The following is a 17,113-nucleotide window of genomic DNA, read 5'->3' on the forward strand; positions in this document are numbered from 1 at the left end:
ATAAATAGACGAAAAATATTTACATATGTATGTAAGTTTATTTTTATTCCGAATTCTTGGTGCATACATACATATTTAGGTATTTGCTTCAGTGTGTTTGCTGATTGTTAACTCGGCTTAGTGTGCACTAACTATCGATATTATTCGTGGGAGATTGGTATCTTATCTGAGATGAAGATCGAAGCCGTAAAACTGTTAAGCCGAAGCAAACGGAAGTTGTGAAATATCATACAAGTTTAAGTACATTAGGCATTTACCTCAGACGCCTCCTCCAGTCTTGGGTGCAGCAGTGTGCATTTAAGACAACATTTTGGAGCGTGTAAGGCCAGGAAACCCATTTCCCACAGCTTGACAGCCATACATTCATATTATCGCAGTGGCAAGCATATTGGCCAAAAAAAAAAAACCCAATAAGGTAATATTCAAATGCATATATATTTTACAATCGTTAAAATCAATCATTTAACTGAAAGTCTATAGTCGTACCGTGCCGAGGGCCCAACCCCATTTATGCGGTCCACGACTTTTGATAACGATTGTTCCATCCACCCCAACCGCTTCCATATGGACGCCATCCGTACCGCCAATTAGGTCGGGCTCCAACCCAACGTCTGTTTCCTCCCCACCAGTATTGCCCGGGGTACTGTCCGGAGCCTTGCAGTGAGCCAGCTTGATCTGATGTTTCATCGCCGGAACTTGATTCCTGCACATTTTTCATGTCTTCTGAATTATCTTCAGATGCCACATTATCATCTGCGTTTTCGGTGTCGTTTTCATTGGCTTCTGAGGATGTTTTTGTCCATGATCGGGACCCTTGATTTCCTGAGTTGGGCAGCTCATTGCGACCGTTGCGGTCCCTGCCAAATCTGGCACGGAAGTCTGCGGAGCCGGTTAAATCAGAGCTATCACCAGAGAAGCCTGAGCGCTGAGACCAAGAATGTGAGCCACGAGATCCTATGCCCCTGCCAGAAGTTTCATCTTCTGTCAATGAGCCCGGCGTAGCCCTTTTGATAAGTTTAGACCATGAGTTCGATCCGCCATCTATGGAAGACGCATCAGTTGCTGGTTGGCTAGTGATTTGAGTGGTGGAACGCTTTGACCATGCCTTTCTTGAACCTGAACCGGACTTGCCTGTGGTTGAACCTGGAACTGGAACCCCATAAGCTTTACCACCATTGGATATTTTCTTGGATGAACTTGACCAGGAATATGATGTTTTAGTCTTAGGTACTTTCAAAGAACTAGATGTATATGTGGTTGTAGTTTTGCTTGAGGTAGAGCCTGACTTTCCATTCGACTTTGGCACATCCGACAAAGATGTGGGTGCACTTTCGCTTGACGATGACTTTTGAAGTGCCTTGGGAACACCTGATGAGCTAGAGGAATAGGTCTTGGTAGTTTTGCTTGTGGTTGAGCTTGATTTTCTGTTCTTCTCAGGAATCCTCGAAGAGCTCGAAGTATACGTCTTTGTAGTTTTGCTTGACGTCGAGCTTGATTTTCCACCATTAACAACAGTGCTTCCCTGACTGGCATCTACAACAGGTTTGCCATTGATTGATGTTGTTATAGTGGTTGTTTTAGTTGAAGAAGACTTCTTCGAACCTCCGTTACCCTTAGTGGAGCTTGATTGGCTCACATTAACAACTGGCTTCGACGAGGAGCTTGTCGGAGTATTTCCACTAGAAGATGTTGTGATTGTTGTCGTGGTGGAAGAGGACTGACTTGAGCTTCCACCCTTTTTACTTGTGCGACTATAGACACCTGGGTCAGACGAGGAGCTTGACTTATCCTTTTCATCATTGGATGTGGAGGTAGTTGTTGTCGTAGAAGAAGAGGACTGATTCGAGTCTCCACCTTCGACGCTGCTGCTGGACTCGCTGGCATCGACAACGGGATCCGACTCTGAAGCTGTGGTGGTTTTTGTCGTTGTAGAGGAAGAGGACTGACTCGAATCTTCACCGACAACGGTGCTGCCGGACTCGCCGGCATCGACAGCGGGGTCGGACTCGGAAGCAGACTGATTACTTTCATCGTTGGATGTTGTGGTGGTTGTAGTCGTTGTAGAAGAAGAGGACTGATTCAAGTCTCCACCTTCAACGGTGCTGCTGGATTCGCTGGCATCGACAACGGGCTCAGACTCTGAGGTTGTGGTGGTAGTTGTCGTTGTAGAGGAGGAGGACTGGTTCGAGTCTCCACCTTCAACAGTGCTGCTGGAATCACTGGCATCGACAACAGGGTCAGACTCTGAAGTGGTGGTGGTTGTTGTCGTTGTAGCGGAGGAGGCGGACTGATTCGAGTCTCCACCTTCAACAGTGCTGCTGGACTCAATGGCATCGACAACAGGGTCAGACTCTGAAGCTGTGGTGGTTGTTGTCGTTGTAGAGGAGGAGGCGGACTGATTCGAGTCTCCACCTTCAACAGTGCTGCTGGACTCACTGGCATCGACAATGGGCTCAGACTCTGAAGTTGTGGTGGTTGTTGTCGTTGTAGAGGAGGAGGCGGACTGATTCGAGTCTCCACCTTCAACAGTGCTGCTGGACTCAATGGCATCGACAACAGGGTCAGACTCTGAAGTCGTGGTGGTTGTTGTCGTTGTAGAGGAGGAGGACTGGTTCGAGTCTTCACCTTCAACAGTGCTGTTGAACTCACTGGCATCGAACACAGGGTCAGACTCTGAAGTGGTGGTGGTTGTTGTCGTTGTAGAGGAGGAGGACTGGTTCGAGTCTCCACCTTCAACAGTGCTGTTGGACTCGCTGGCATCGACAACGGGCTCAGACTCTGAAGTTGTGGTGGTTGTTGTCGTTGTAGAGGAGGAGGCGGACTGATTCAAGTCTCCACCTTCAACAGTACTGCTGGACTCACTGGCATCGACAACAGGGTCAGACTCTGAAGTGGTGGTGTTAGTTGTCGTTGTAGAGGAGGAGGACTGGTTCGAGTCTCCACCTTCAACAGTGCTGTTGGACTCGCTGGCATCGACAACGGGCTCAGACTCTGAAGTTGTAGTGTTCGTTGTAGAGGAGGAGGACTGATTCAAGTCTCCACCTTCAACGGTGCTGCTGGATTCGCTGGCATCGACAACGGGCTCAGACTCTGAAGTTGTGGTGGTTGTTGTCGTTGTAGAGGAGGAGGCGGACTGATTCGAGTCTCCACCTTCAACAGTACTGCTGGACTCACTGGCATCGACAACAGGGTCAGACTCTGAAGTTGTGGTGGTTGTTGTCGTTGTAGAAGAGGAGGCGGACTGATTCGAGTCTCCACCTTCAACGGTGCTGCTGGACTCACTGGCATCGACAACAGGGTCAGACTCTGAAGAGGTGGTGGTTGTTGTTGTTGTAGAGGAGGAGGCGGACTGATTCGAGTCTCCACCTTCAACAGTACTGCTGGACTCACTGGCATCGGCAACAGGGTCAGACTCTGAAGTTGTGGTGGTTGTTGTCGTTGTAGAGGAGGAGGCGGACTGAATCGAGTCTCCACCTTCAACGGTGCTGCTGGACTCGCTGGCATCGACAACGGGCTCAGACTCTGAAGTTGTGGTTGCCGTTGTAGAAGAGGAGGCGGACTGATTCGAGTCTCCACCTTCAACAGTACTGCTGGACTCACTGGCATCGACAACAGGGTCAGACTCTGAAGCTGTGGTGGTTGTTGTCGTTGTAGAGGAGGAGGACTGGTTCGAGTCTCCACCTTCAACGGTGCTGCTGTACTCGCTGGCATCGACAACGGGTTCAGACTCTGAAGTTGTGGTGGTTGTTGTCGTTGTAGAGGAGGAGGCGGACTGATTCGAGTCTCCACCTTCAACAGTACTGCTGGACTCACTGGCATCGACAACAGGGTCAGACTCTGAAGTTGTGGTGGTTGTTGTCGTTGTAGAAGAGGAGGCGGACTGATTCGAGTCTCCACCTTCAACAGTGCTGCTGGACTCACTGGCATCGACAACAGGGTCAGACTCTGAAGAGGTGGTGGTTGTTGTCGTTGTAGAAGAGGAGGCGGACTGATTCGAGTCACCACCTTCAACAGTGCTGCTGGATTCACTGGCATCGACAACAGGGTCAGACTCTGAAGTTGTGGTGGTTGTTGTCGTTGTAGAGGAGGAGGCGGACTGAATCGAGTCTCCACCTTCAACGGTGCTGCTGGACTCGCTGGCATCGACAACGGGCTCAGACTCTGAAGTTGTGGTTGCCGTTGTAGAAGAGGAGGCGGACTGATTCGAGTCTCCACCTTCAACAGTACTGCTGGACTCACTGGCATCGACAACAGGGTCAGACTCTGAAGCTGTGGTGGTTGTTGTCGTTGTAGAGGAGGAGGACTGGTTCGAGTCTCCACCTTCAACGGTGCTGCTGTACTCGCTGGCATCGACAACGGGCTCAGACTCTGAAGATGTGGTGGTTGTTGTCGTTGTAGAGGAGGAGGCGGACTGATTCGAGTCTCCACCTTCAACTGTACTGCTGGACTCACTGGCATCGGCAACAGGGTCAGACTCTGAAGTGGTGGTGGTTGTTGTCGTTGTAGAGGAGGAGGACTGGTTCGAGTCTCCACCTTCAACAGTGCTGTTGGACTCGCTGGCATCGACAACGGGCTCAGACTCTGAAGTTGTGATGTTCGTTGTAGAGGAAGAGGACTGATTCAAGTCTCCACCTTCCACGATGCTGCTGGATTCGCTGGCATCGACAACGGGCTCAGACTCTGAAGTTGTGGTGGTTGTTGTCGTTGTAGAGGAGGAGGACTGATTCGAGTCTCCACCTTCAACAGTACTGTTGGACTCGCTGGCATCGACAACGGGCTCAGACTCTGAAGTTGTGGTGTTCGTTGTAGAGGAAGAGGACTGATTCAAGTCTCCACCTTCAACGGTGCTGCTGGATTCGCTGGCATCGACAACGGGCTCAGACTCTGAAGTTGTGGTGGCTGTTGTCGTTGTAGAGGAGGAGGACTGGTTCGAGTCTCCACCTTCAACAGTGCTGCTGGACCCACTGGCATCGACAACAGGGTCAGACTCTGAAGTTGTGGTGGTTGTTGTCGTTGTAGAAGAGGAGGCGGACTGATTCGAGTCTCCACCTTCAACAGTGCTGCTGGACTCACTGGCATCGACAACAGGGTCAGACTCTGAAGTGGTGGTGGTTGTTGTCGTTGTAGAGGAGGAGGACTGGTTTGAGTCTCCACCTTCAACAGTGCTGCTGGACCCACTGGCATCGACAACAGGGTCAGACTCTGAAGTTGTGGTGGTTGTTGTCGTTGTAGAGGAGGAGGACTGGTTCGAGTCTCCACCTTCAACAGTGCTGCTGGACCCACTGGCATCGACAACAGGGTCAGACTCTGAAGTTGTGGTGGTTGTTGTCGTTGTAGAGGAGGAGGACTGGTTCGAGTCTCCACCTTCAACAGTGCTGCTGGACCCACTGGCATCGACAACAGGGTCAGACTCTGAAGTGGTGGTGGTTGTTGTCGTTGTAGAGGAGGAGGCGGACTGATTCGAGTCTCCACCTTCAACAGTGCTGCTGGATTCACTGGCATCGACAACAGGGTCAGACTCTGAAGTTGTGGTGGTTGTTGTCGTTGTAGAGGAGGAGGCGGACTGAATCGAGTCTCCACCTTCAACGGTGCTGCTGTACTCGCTGGCATCGACAACGGGCTCAGACTCTGAAGTTGTGGTGGTTGTTGTCGTTGTAGAGGAGGAGGCGGACTGAATCGAGTCTCCACCTTCAACGGTGCTGCTGTACTCGCTGGCATCGACAACGGGCTCAGACTCTGATGTTGTGGTGGTTGTTGTCGTTGTAGAGGAGGAGGACTGGTTCGTGTCTCCACCTTCAACAGTGCTGTTGGACTCGCTGGCATCGACAACGGGCTCAGACTCTGAAGTTGTGGTGGTTGTTGTCGTTGTAGAGGAGGAGGCGGACTGAATCGAGTCTCCACCTTCAACGGTGCTGCTGTACTCGCTGGCATCGACAACGGGCTCAGACTCTGAAGTTGTGGTGGTTGTTGTCGTTGTAGAGGAGGAGGCGGACTGAATCGAGTCTCCACCTTCAACGGTGCTGCTGTACTCGCTGGCATCGACAACGGGCTCAGACTCTGAAGTTGTGGTGGTTGTTGTCGTTGTAGAGGAGGAGGACTGGTTCGCGTCTCCACCTTCAACAGTGCTGTTGGACTCGCTGGCATCGACAACGGGCTCAGACTCTGAAGTTGTGGTGGTTGTTGTCGTTGTAGAGGAGGAGGCGGACTGATTCGAGTCTCCACCTTCAACAGTACTGCTGGACTCACTGGCATCGACAACAGGGTCTGACTTTGAAGTGGTGGTGGTTGTTGTCGTTGTAGAGGAGGAGGACTGGTTCGAGTCTCCACCTTCAACAGTGCTGTTGGATTCACTGGCATCGACAACAGGGTCAGACTCTGAAGTTGTGGTGGTTGTTGTCGTTGTAGAGGAGGAGGCGGACTGAATCGAGTCTCCACCTTCAACGGTGCTGCTGGACTCGCTGGCATCGACAACGGGCTCAGACTCTGAAGTTGTGGTTGCCGTTGTAGAGGAGGAGGCGGACTGATTCGAGTCTCCACCTTCAACAGTACTGCTGGACTCACTGGCATCGACAACAGGGTCAGACTCTGAAGTTGTGGTGGTTGTTGTCGTTGTAGAAGAGGAGGCGGACTGATTCGAGTCTCCACCTTCAACAGTGCTGCTGGACTCACTGGCATCGACATCAGGGTCAGACTCTGAAGTGGTGGTGGTTGTTGTCGTTGTAGAGGAGGAGGCGGACTGATTCGAGTCTCCACCTTCAACAGTGCTGCTGGATTCACTGGCATCGACAACAGGGTCAGACTCTGAAGTTGTGGTGGTTGTTGTCGTTGTAGAGGAGGAGGCGGACTGAATCGAGTCTCCACCTTCAACGGTGCTGCTGGACTCGCTGGCATCGACAACGGGCTCAGACTCTGAAGTTGTGGTTGCCGTTGTAGAAGAGGAGGCGGACTGATTCGAGTCTCCACCTTCAACAGTACTGCTGGACTCACTGGCATCGACAACAGGGTCAGACTCTGAAGCTGTGGTGGTTGTTGTCGTTGTAGAGGAGGAGGACTGGTTCAAGTCTCCACCTTCAACGGTGCTGCTGTACTCGCTGGCATCGACAACGGGCTCAGACTCTGAAGTTGTGGTGGTTGTTGTCGTTGTAGAGGAGGAGGCGGACTGATTCGAGTCTCCACCTTCAACAGTATTGCTGGACTCACTGGCATCGGCAACAGGGTCAGACTCTGAAGCTGTGGTGGTTGTTGTCGTTGTAGAGGAGGAGGACTGGTTCAAGTCTCCACCTTCAACGGTGCTGCTGTACTCGCTGGCATCGACAACGGGCTCAGACTCTGAAGTTGTGGTTGTTGTTGTCGTTGTAGAGGAGGAGGCGGACTGATTCGAGTCTCCACCTTCAACAGTATTGCTGGACTCACTGGCATCGGCAACAGGGTCAGACTCTGAAGTGGTGGTGGTTGTTGTCGTTGTAGAGGAGGAGGACTGGTTCGAGTCTCCACCTTCAACAGTGCTGTTGGACTCGCTGGCATCGACAACGGGCTCAGACTCTGAAGTTGTGATGTTCGTTGTAGAGGAGGAGGACTGATTCGAGTCTCCACCTTCAACGGTGCTGCTGGACTCGCTGGCATCGACAACGGGCTCAGACTCTGAAGTTGTGGTTATTGTTGTAGAAGAGGAGGCGGACTGATTCGAGTCTCCACCTTCAACAGTACTGCTGGACTCACTGGCATCGACAACAGGGTCAGACTCTGAAGTGGTGGTGGTTGTTGTCGTTGTAGAGGAGGAGGACTGGTTCGAGTCTCCACCTTCAACAGTGCTGCTGGACTCACTGGCATCGACAACAGGGTCAGACTCTGAAGAGGTGGTGGTTGTTGTCGTTGTAGAGGAGGAGGACTGGTTCGAGTCTCCACCTTCAACAGTGCTGCTGGACTCACTGGCATCGACAATGGGCTCAGACTCTGAAGTTGTGGTGGTTGTTGTCGTTGTAGAGGAGGAGGATTGGTTCGAGTCTCCACCTTCAACAGTGCTGCTGGACTCACTGGCATCGACAACAGGGTCAGACTCTGAAGTCGTGGTGGTTGTTGTCGTTGTAGAGGAGGAGGACTGATTCGAGTCTCCACCTTCAACGGTGCTGCTGGACTCGCTGGCATTGACAACGGGCTCAGACTCTGAAGTTGTGGTTATCGTTGTAGAAGAGGAGGAGGACTGATTCGAGTCTCCACCTTCAACAGTACTGCTGGACTCACTGGCATCGACAACAGGGTCAGACTCTGAAGTGGTGGTGTTAGTTGTCGTTGTAGAGGAGGAGGACTGGTTCGAGTCTCCACCTTCAACAGTGCTGTTGGACTCGCTGGCATCGACAACGGGCTCAGACTCTGAAGTTGTAGTGTTCGTTGTAGAGGAGGAGGACTGATTCAAGTCTCCACCTTCAACGGTGCTGCTGGATTCGCTGGCATCGACAACGGGCTCAGACTCTGAAGTTGTGGTTATCGTTGTTGAAGAGGAGGAGGACTGATTCGAGTCTCCACCTTCAACAGTGCTGCTGGACTCACTGGCATCGACAACAGGGTCAGACTCTGAAGTCGTGGTGGTTGTTGTCGTTGTAGAGGAGGAGGACTGATTCGAGTCTCCACCTTCAACGGTGCTGCTGGACTCGCTGGCATCGACAACGGGCTCAGACTCTGAAGTTGTGGTGGTTGTTGTCGTTGTAGAGGAGGAGGCGGACTGATTCGAGTCTCCACCTTCAACAGTGCTGCTGGACTCACTGGCATCGACAACAGGGTCAGACTCTGAAGTCGTGGTGGTTGTTGTCGTTGTAGAGGAGGAGGACTGATTCGAGTCTCCACCTTCAACGGTGCTGCTGGACTCGCTGGCATCGACAACGGGCTCAGACTCTGAAGTTGTGGTTATCGTTGTTGAAGAGGAGGAGGACTGATTCGAGTCTCCACCTTCAACAGTGCTGCTGGACTCACTGGCATCGACAACAGGGTCAGACTCTGAAGTCGTGGTGGTTGTTGTCGTTGTAGAGGAGGAGGACTGATTCGAGTCTCCACCTTCAACGGTGCTGCTGGACTCGCTGGCATCGACAACGGGCTCAGACTCTGAAGTTGTGGTTATCGTTGTAGAAGAGGAGGAGGACTGATTCGAGTCTCCACCTTCAACAGTGCTGCTGGACTCACTGGCATCGACAACAGGGTCAGACTCTGAAGTCGTGGTGGTTGTTGTCGTTGTAGAGGAGGAGGACTGATTCGAGTCTCCACCTTCAACGGTGCTGCTGGACTCGCTGGCATCGACAACGGGCTCAGACTCTGAAGTTGTGGTTATCGTTGTAGAGGAGGAGGCGGACTGATTCGAGTCTCCACCTTCAACAGTGCTGCTGGACTCACTGGCATCGACAACAGGGTCAGACTCTGAAGTCGTGGTGGTTGTTGTCGTTGTAGAGGAGGAGGACTGATTCGAGTCTCCACCTTCAACGGTGCTGCTGGACTCGCTGGCATCGACAACGGGCTCAGACTCTGAAGTTGTGGTTATCGTTGTAGAGGAGGAGGCGGACTGATTCGAGTCTCCACCTTCAACAGTGCTGCTGGACTCACTGGCATCGACAACAGGGTCAGACTCTGAAGATGTGGTGGTTGTTGTCGTTGTAGAGGAGGAGGACTGGTTCGAGTCTCCACCTTCAACGGTGCTGCTGGATTCGCTGGCATCGACAACGGGCTCAGACTCAGAAGTTGTGGTGGTTGTTGTCGTTGTAGAGGAGGATGCGGACTGATTCGAGTCTCCACCTTCAACAGTACTGCTGGACTCACTGGCATCGACAACAGGGTCAGACTCTGAAGTGGTGGTGGTTGTTGTCATTGTAGAGGAGGAGGCGGACTGATTCGAGTCTTCACTTTCAACAGTACTGCTGGACTCACTGGCATCGACAACGGGCTCAGACTCTGAAGTTGTGGTGGTTGTTGTCGTTGTAGAGGAGGAGGCGGACTGATTCGAGTCTCCACCTTCAACAGTACTGCTGGACTCACTGGCATCGACAACAGGGTCAGACTCTGAAGTTGTGGTGGTTGTTGTCGTTGTAGAAGAGGAGGCGGACTGATTCGAGTCTCCACCTTCAACAGTGCTGCTGGACTCACTGGCATCGACAACAGGGTCAGACTCTGAAGTTGTGGTGGTTGTTGTCGTTGTAGAGGAGGAGGACTGGTTCGAGTCTCCACCTTCAACGGTGCTGCTGGACTCGCTGGCATCGACAACGGGCTCAGACTCTGAAGTTGTGGTTGTCGTTGTAGAAGAGGAGGCGGTCTGATTCGAGTCTCCATCTTCAACTGTACTGCTGGACTCACTGGCATCGACAACAGGGTCAGACTCTGAAGTGGTGGTGGTTGTTGTCGTTGTAGAGGTGGAGGACTGGTTCGAGTCTCCACCTTCAACGTTGCTGCTGGACTCGCTGGCATCGACAACGGGCTCAGACTCTGAAGTTGTGGTTGCCGTTGTAGAAGAGGAGGCGGACTGATTCGAGTCTCCGTCTTCACCTTCAACTGTACTGCTGGACTCACTGGCTTCGACAACAGGGTCAGACTCTGAAGTGGTGGTGGTTGTTGTCGTTGTAGAGGAGGAGGACTGGTTCGAGTCTCCACCTTCAACGGTGCTGCTGGACTCGCTGGCATCGACAACGGGCTCAGACTCTGAAGTTGTGGTTGTCGTTGTAGAAGAGGAGGCGGACTGATTCGAGTCTCCACCTTCAACTCTACTGCTGGACTCACTGGCATCGACAACAGGGTCAGACTCTGAAGTTGTGGTGGTTGTTGTCGTTGTAGAGGAGGAGGACTGGTTCGAGTCTCCACCTTCAACGGTGCTGCTGGACTCGCTGGCATCGACAACGGGCTCAGACTCTGAAGTTGTGGTGGTTGTTGTCGTTGTAGAGGAGGAGGCGGACTGATTCGAGTCTTCACCTTCAACAGTACTGCTGGACTCACTGGCATCGACAACAGGGTCAGACTCTGAAGTTGTGGTGGTTGTTGTCGTTGTAGAGGAGGAGGACTGGTTCGAGTCTCCACCTTCAACGGTGCTGCTGGACTCGCTGGCATCGACAACGGGCTCAGACTCTGAAGTTGTGGTTGCCGTTGTAGAAGAGGAGGCGGACTGATTCGAGTCTCCACCTTCAACAGTACTGCTGGACTCACTGGCATCGACAACAGGGTCAGACTCTGAAGTTGTGGTGGTTGTTGTCGTTGTAAAGGAGGAGGACTGGTTCGAGTCTCCACCTTCAACAGTGCTGCTGGACTCACTGGCATCGACAATAGGCTCAGACTCTGAAGCAGACTGATTGCTTTCATCGTTGGATGTGGTGGTGGTTGTAGTCGTTGTAGAAGAAGAGGACTGATTCAAATCTCCACCTTCAACGGTGCTGCTGTACTCACTTGCATCGACAACGGGCTCAGACTCTGAAGCAGACTGATTGCTTTCATCGTTGGATGTTGTGGTGGCTGTAGTCGTTGTAGAAGAAGAGGACTGATTCGAGTCTCCACCTTCAACGGTGCTGCTGGACTCGCTGGCATCGACAACGGGCTCAGACTCTGAAGTTGTGGTGGTTGTTTTCTTTGTAGAGGAGGAGGACTGATTCGAGTCTCCACCTTCAAAAGTGCTGCTGGACTCACTGGTATCGACAACGGGCTCAGACTCTGAAGCAGACTGATTGCTTTCATCGTTGGATTTTGTGGTGGTTGTTGTCGTTGTTGAGGAAGAGGAAAGACCAGAGCTTCCGTTGGTGGTGCTCGATTGGGTGACCCCATTGTAGAGGTCTCTCAATGATCCCAGCAGATCTTTTTCATCGGAGGATGTTGTGGTGGTCGTGTCACTTGATTGGCTTGGATTGGTACCTAATTGGTGGATAATTTGAGAACTTTGGTCTTGCACGGTAATTTGGTTTTTTCCGTTTGCACAATTCACATAGTTTGGGTTTCCCAAAAGTTCTCCGTCATGAAGAAGAATCAATTTTCCGAACAGCCTATCGAGTAGCCACAGCCGGATATCCTTTCGTATTTCTATGAGAGTTTGTCGAACACTTTCACAGCATGGCTGAGCTTTTATTTCCGGTGCACCCACTGCGGTTACGGGTAATGATGATTGGGACGCCGCGAGGGACAGTAAAGCGGCAAGAACCGCGACGTATATCAAGCGCATGGTCGTCTAGGAGACCAAGAGTCAGATCTACTAGATCTGTTAGCCGAATTGGAGGTTCACCGTCTTTTATACCTTAACCTGGGGAACAGATCAGCGATCCCATTATATTTCGGCTGTTTGCGTAGATGCTTTTGTGGGGCTTGCAAAAATTTCAATTGTTCAAAAACATTTGGTATTTCTATTGTTGCCAAAAAAAATGTATAACAAAAACTGAATAAACTGTCTGAACTAAACTATGGATTAAAGTCAATACCTTTTAAAAATTAATAAAACAACTGTGCAAAATATTTGCTCGTAGCTTGGATTAAACAATTGTTAGATCTTTGACTCGACGTAAATCGCTCGCTCGTGGCAGGGCCATACGTCAGAGCTGCAGGAGCCGATTGCCTCACATAGTCTTTCTTTGGCAAAGACAAATATAAAATTTCTGCAAAAATTCAGTTACAATACAGCAGCGAAATAGTTCCAATTGTGATTATTTATTCATACGGTTTAACATTAGGTGTTTGTGTAACAAATTAAATTTTAAAAGTGTAGCACTGGGTCGGCACCTCTTGCCAACTAGTATTCATCATTCTCAAAGGGATGGTGGGGATGTCCGTAAACGCTGTAAAATATTAGAGAAAACGTAATTAAAAGTTGATTCAAGAAATTAAATTAAGAAGATTTTGGTTAGCACTCTCCAAAAGAGATAACAGCCTTACGGTTAAGCGCATAAAACATACGAGCAGATTGTTAGGCTACAACTATGTTCAAGCTCTCAAATTAGTTCAAATAAATCAAGAACATCAAATAAAAGCAGGTAAAAAGTCAAGCGGGGGAAATACATTTTTTGGTAAACAGAAATTAACTGAGGGGTGAAGGAGAAGGCACTGAAAGAATTTAAATAAACATACGCATACACCAGATATCTGTTTACAAAGATTTGCCTTGAATGTCGATCGTTGTTAGTCTTGCAATATTATTTGGTTTCAATGTGTATTATTTCATAATAAGTATTTTTTGTATTTTCTGTTGACATTGGTTTCATTTCGCTTAAAACTCGTCGTGAAATGGGTAGTATTTATGACAACCAGCCTCTCTAAATAAATATAAACAATAATTGGAATAAAAATATTGAAATAATTGTGTGCATGTGTACGAGTATTATGCAAATGAAAATCTGTTTTTTATAATTAAAATAATAGTCGTTAACCTGAGTAAGTCAATAGCTATAGAACTTCTAGATTTCGAGGGGATATACATAAATTCATTAATATGCAGTGAAAAATCTTTACGACCGATTGATCCCCTTGCAGTCAAGTAAGTGGCAACAAGATGGTTTTACAGATGGACAGTCGGATAGATTTTATATTATCCTTTTAATATTTCTTTGACAAAAGACAGCACGACTAAAACTTTTCTTAAAACATAACCTGATACTTTTTAAATAAGGAATACATTAATTACTCACTTGAGCAAAGGCACAAGACGACCATTGCAATCGAAGCTTTCGATTATTTCGATTTCTTCAGGGGTCAAAACGAAATCAAAGACCTGGAAGTTCGACTCGATGCGCTCCTTGGTCACTGACTTGGGAATAACGATGTTTGCGCGCTGGACCTGGTAGCGGATGAGAATCTGTCCAGGTGTCTTCTTCTTCTTTTCAGCAATCTCCTTAATCTATAAAATAAATGAAAAATATGATATTGACGGTATATTGAGAACAAATCAAATGCACTCGCAAGTACCTTAGGCTCCTCTAGAATCACTGGATCGCCAGACTTGGCCCAGGGACGGTTGGGCGATCCCAGTGGACTGTATGCGGTAATAGTAATATCGCGAGACTTACAGAAATCAATGAGCTTCTTTTGTGTCAGATACGGGTGGCACTCAATCTGATTGGTTGCCGGAGGGATTTTGGCCACATCCAGGACGCGCTGGATCTGCTTCTTGTTGAAATTGGAGACGCCAATGGACTTGACGAGACCATCCTGCACCAGTTTCTCCATTGCCTTCCAGGTATCTACATAATCGACTGGCGAGAACAAGGTCTTGCCTTCCTTATCGGCTGGGAAGAGGTCGCAGCCCTCCTTGTAGCCCATTGGCCAGTGGATCAAGTACAAGTCGATGTACTTCAATTTTAACGCTTCCAATGTGTTCTCACAGGCGTTTCGGACCAAGTCCGGGCGGTGGAAAGTATTCCACAGCTTGCTGGTAATGAACAGCTCCTCTCTGCAAGCCAGACACGTGTCATGATAAAAAGCATGCCCAAAATGAACTCAATTGCGTACTTACCGCTTCACAACTCCCTCCTTGATCTTAGCTTCGATGCCAGCACCGACCTCATCTTCGTTCTGGTAGACGTGGGCACAGTCAATGTGCCGGTACCCAGCGTCAATGGCCACTTTCACAGCTTCAGTCACCTGACCTTTGGGGCTCTAAAAAGAGGAACATATAGTTGGCATAATTATGACAAGGCTCATTTGGATCGGTGTAATAGTAATTTGCTAATTGATCGACCATTTTTCACGAGTCTATCACAATAATATATTTATTTGCAATATCATCTCAATAAGAAAGGAAGGTCTTTGAAAGTACAAACAATATCGCACTGTTCTTCTTCTATTGGGTACGTCATCGTGGCGAAATTAAAGTTCTAGATGGAATTTCGCAATCCTAATCGTTGCTGAGAAAACTATCAGTAACTATCAGGGGCTTGATTTAGAAATCGAATTATATGTGCGTTTTTCCTATCTGACATTTGACGTCACTTATCAGCAAAAGTGCTCCCTATATTAAGTAATTATGTCCAAATATTCAGCTCTTTTCTGTTCAATTAATTAGGGATAGACATACTCGTATAAGAATGATAGATGACAAGCTGGTGCTTTGGGAATCGGATCTGTTCGTACTGCTATTTAATTTAGCTAGCAGACTAGATTTAATTTATGGCTTGAACTATTTCCATCATATACACATATGCACATCTGTATGTCTGTGTGTACATACGATTATCTCTATTCGGTACAAAAATTTGTATACTAAAATGATAAGAGCTTTTTTAACCAACTTAATAATTGCCTTACAATAATCGTGCTGAAATATATTCATAATCTAATGAATACTTCCCTTTTTTACACGATCGATCTGTAAAAGTATTAACTAAAAACTGCGCTTTCCTGTCTTGTTTGGATTATTTTAAGTTAAAAAATATATAAAAATGGTAATCGGTTAAAAATACGTTTTCTATTTAAAGGAGGCTTGTCTTAGACGATTTTCAGATCTAGGTCTCTAAAATCCCCCGTTGTCTCACTTAACCAAAATCTTTTACAAAACATTATCAATCAGAAAAGATCAATCCGAGATAAGAATTTTTATCAACTTCTGGCCCACCTCAAAAGGTTTGTAGACTTAAGATGTGTGGCACAACAACCAATGTATGGTATGGAGTGATGTGGCAGAATTTTGATTAAAATTTCCACTGTCTTTAAATGGACAAGAGGTCACCTTGACAGAAGTAACACAAAGTTTGTAAACTCCAGAGCTGATTGAAATTGATTTGAAAGCATTTAACATTTGTACATGCATACATATGGTATTAACATATAAATCTAGGTCACTAACAATGGAAAATTTCCAAATTGCTTAGTTGGAAGATTAGACGATTTGTAAGTATTATTACTTAGTATTCGTAACTGATATAATCTATACATGCATATGTATTCATATGTATGTATATGTACATAGAATAGCCGGCTAAACATAACCGGCAAAACTATCAGCAAAACGACGCGTGTTGAGCTTTTTCATTTGCTATCAGAGAAAAATTGGAATTTAGAAGAGAAAATATGGGAAGTCGTGGGCAGCGGAAAACTACTTAACTAAAATGCATACAAAGGCAGACACATACATATGTATGTATGTGAGTGAATATATTCGAACATATGTATAAGTATATGCAACTGTAGATTAATTGGTGCAGTTATCAACTATTTACTTACGCCCCAAGTGCCCAGACCGAGAATGGGAATCTCGTGGCCATTGTTGAATTTCACGTTTGGTACTTTAGAAGCCATGGTACTCTTTGCTAGCTTTTCTTGGTTACTTTTCAAGGATTACAAAATTATAATAATAATACACAAACGCCACTACTAAAAGACTGAATAATGCGGCACAGCTATTCGCACATTTATACAATCCAGAAGCTTTTGCGCGGTGAATTTATGCATGAGAGTACCCAATCATCGGTACTATCGTATGAAATCCGTCACTGAGGCCCAGGCCAGGGCTGCATGCGGGTGCACAGCTGTGTGATCGCAGCCGTTCAGTTTAAATGTTTACATATCAGCGGGCCGGAGGGAGACGGTCAGAGACGAATCATAGGTAAAATAAGAATTGAAAGCCATATGAACCATCTTGGTATTGTATTTTGCTTTTTGCTCTTAGGCTCTTTACCGCCCGATAAGCACACAATTGTAACTTAATCATTATAAAAGTAATACATTTTTCTAATTAATTTGGATCAGTGGATGATAAGCACACCGCAAATATTTTACCCCAGCTGTGGAATGCTTCGAAAAATGTATTAGGATATCAATTGCACTTACCAACCAAGTTCCAAGTCCAATCAGAGGCATTTCTTTTCCGTCCGCCAAAATGGCTTTGGGTACTTTGCTGACTTTCGTTTGGCACCTGATAACAAAAATGAACGCTTAAAAGACCCCTTTTTCATCCTCTTATGCTATGTTACCTACCACATAAAACGCTCGGGCTTGCAATAATTTCTGATGTTCATCATTGTTTTTGGATTATGTTGGCCAATAGCACTAGCCAGGCGCAAACCAAACATGGGCTTGAATACACGTATCATTGTTTGTTGGTTTTGTAGATACACCAGATATATATATTACTTATATTTGAGTAGAAATTCGATTGAGTACACGTTCAAAATAGAAAGTC

At 47.8% G+C, this 17,113-nt stretch overlaps 2 protein-coding genes across 9 annotated transcripts; both read right to left on the reverse strand.

Moving 5' to 3' along the window:
- Window positions 1–416: 416 nt before the first annotated feature.
- Window positions 417–12,198, reverse strand: LOC108153635 (platelet binding protein GspB). 4 transcript variants are annotated; one of them, XM_033386880.1, is made up of 2 exons: window positions 9,621–12,198; window positions 417–8,477 (listed from the first exon to the last, which is right to left on the reverse strand). In XM_033386880.1, exons 1-2 carry the CDS (start codon window positions 12,170–12,172, stop codon window positions 509–511), a joined length of 10,521 nt encoding a protein of 3,506 aa, XP_033242771.1. In that variant the 5' UTR covers window positions 12,173–12,198; the 3' UTR covers window positions 417–508. The 4 variants fall into 4 exon arrangements, with proteins under 4 accessions (XP_033242771.1, XP_033242770.1, XP_033242769.1 ...); XM_033386879.1 differs by having other exon boundaries at window positions 417–7,695; window positions 7,801–12,198; XM_033386878.1 differs by having other exon boundaries at window positions 417–7,494; window positions 7,594–12,198.
- A 432-nt stretch (window positions 12,199–12,630) lies between these two features.
- LOC108153378 (aldo-keto reductase family 1 member B1) lies at window positions 12,631–16,977 on the reverse strand. 5 transcript variants are annotated; one of them, XR_001774905.2, is made up of 7 exons: window positions 16,909–16,977; window positions 16,762–16,846; window positions 14,450–14,592; window positions 13,903–14,386; window positions 13,626–13,834; window positions 13,075–13,253; window positions 12,631–12,779 (listed from the first exon to the last, which is right to left on the reverse strand). XR_001774905.2 is itself a non-coding variant. In XM_017283350.1 (6 exons), the coding sequence occupies exons 1-6, from the start codon at window positions 16,950–16,952 to the stop codon at window positions 12,734–12,736; spliced, it is 1,011 nt and encodes a 336-aa protein (XP_017138839.1). In that variant the 5' UTR covers window positions 16,953–16,967; the 3' UTR covers window positions 12,631–12,733. The 5 variants fall into 5 exon arrangements, 2 of the variants coding, with proteins under 2 accessions (XP_017138839.1, XP_017138840.1); XR_001774904.2 differs by having other exon boundaries at window positions 13,069–13,253; XR_001774906.2 differs by lacking the exons at window positions 16,762–16,846; window positions 16,909–16,977 and adding an exon at window positions 16,156–16,337 and having other exon boundaries at window positions 13,069–13,253.
- Window positions 16,978–17,113: the final 136 nt, after the last annotated feature.

This window comes from Drosophila miranda, chromosome XR (genome assembly GCF_003369915.1).
Source record: "Drosophila miranda strain MSH22 chromosome XR, D.miranda_PacBio2.1, whole genome shotgun sequence".
NCBI classification, from domain to species: domain Eukaryota; kingdom Metazoa; phylum Arthropoda; class Insecta; order Diptera; family Drosophilidae; genus Drosophila; species Drosophila miranda.

What these genes read in the sequence shown, in the direction of transcription:
- LOC108153635 (XM_033386877.1), bottom strand. Translation starts at nt 12,172, where the DNA reads ATGCGCTTGATATACGTCGCGGTTCTTGCCGCTTTACTGTCCCTCGCG.
- LOC108153378 (XM_017283350.1), bottom strand. Translation starts at nt 16,952, where the DNA reads ATGATGAACATCAGAAATTATTGCAAGCCCGAGCGTTTTATGTG. An exon ending in AAGGAGGGAGTTGTGAAGCG is followed by an intron (nt 14,387 to 14,449) that starts GTAAGTACGCAA and finishes TCTGGCTTGCAG; the next exon opens with AGAGGAGCTGTTCATTACCA. An exon ending in TGATTCTAGAGGAGCCTAAG is followed by an intron (nt 13,835 to 13,902) that starts GTACTTGCGAGT and finishes TTTATTTTATAG; the next exon opens with ATTAAGGAGATTGCTGAAAA.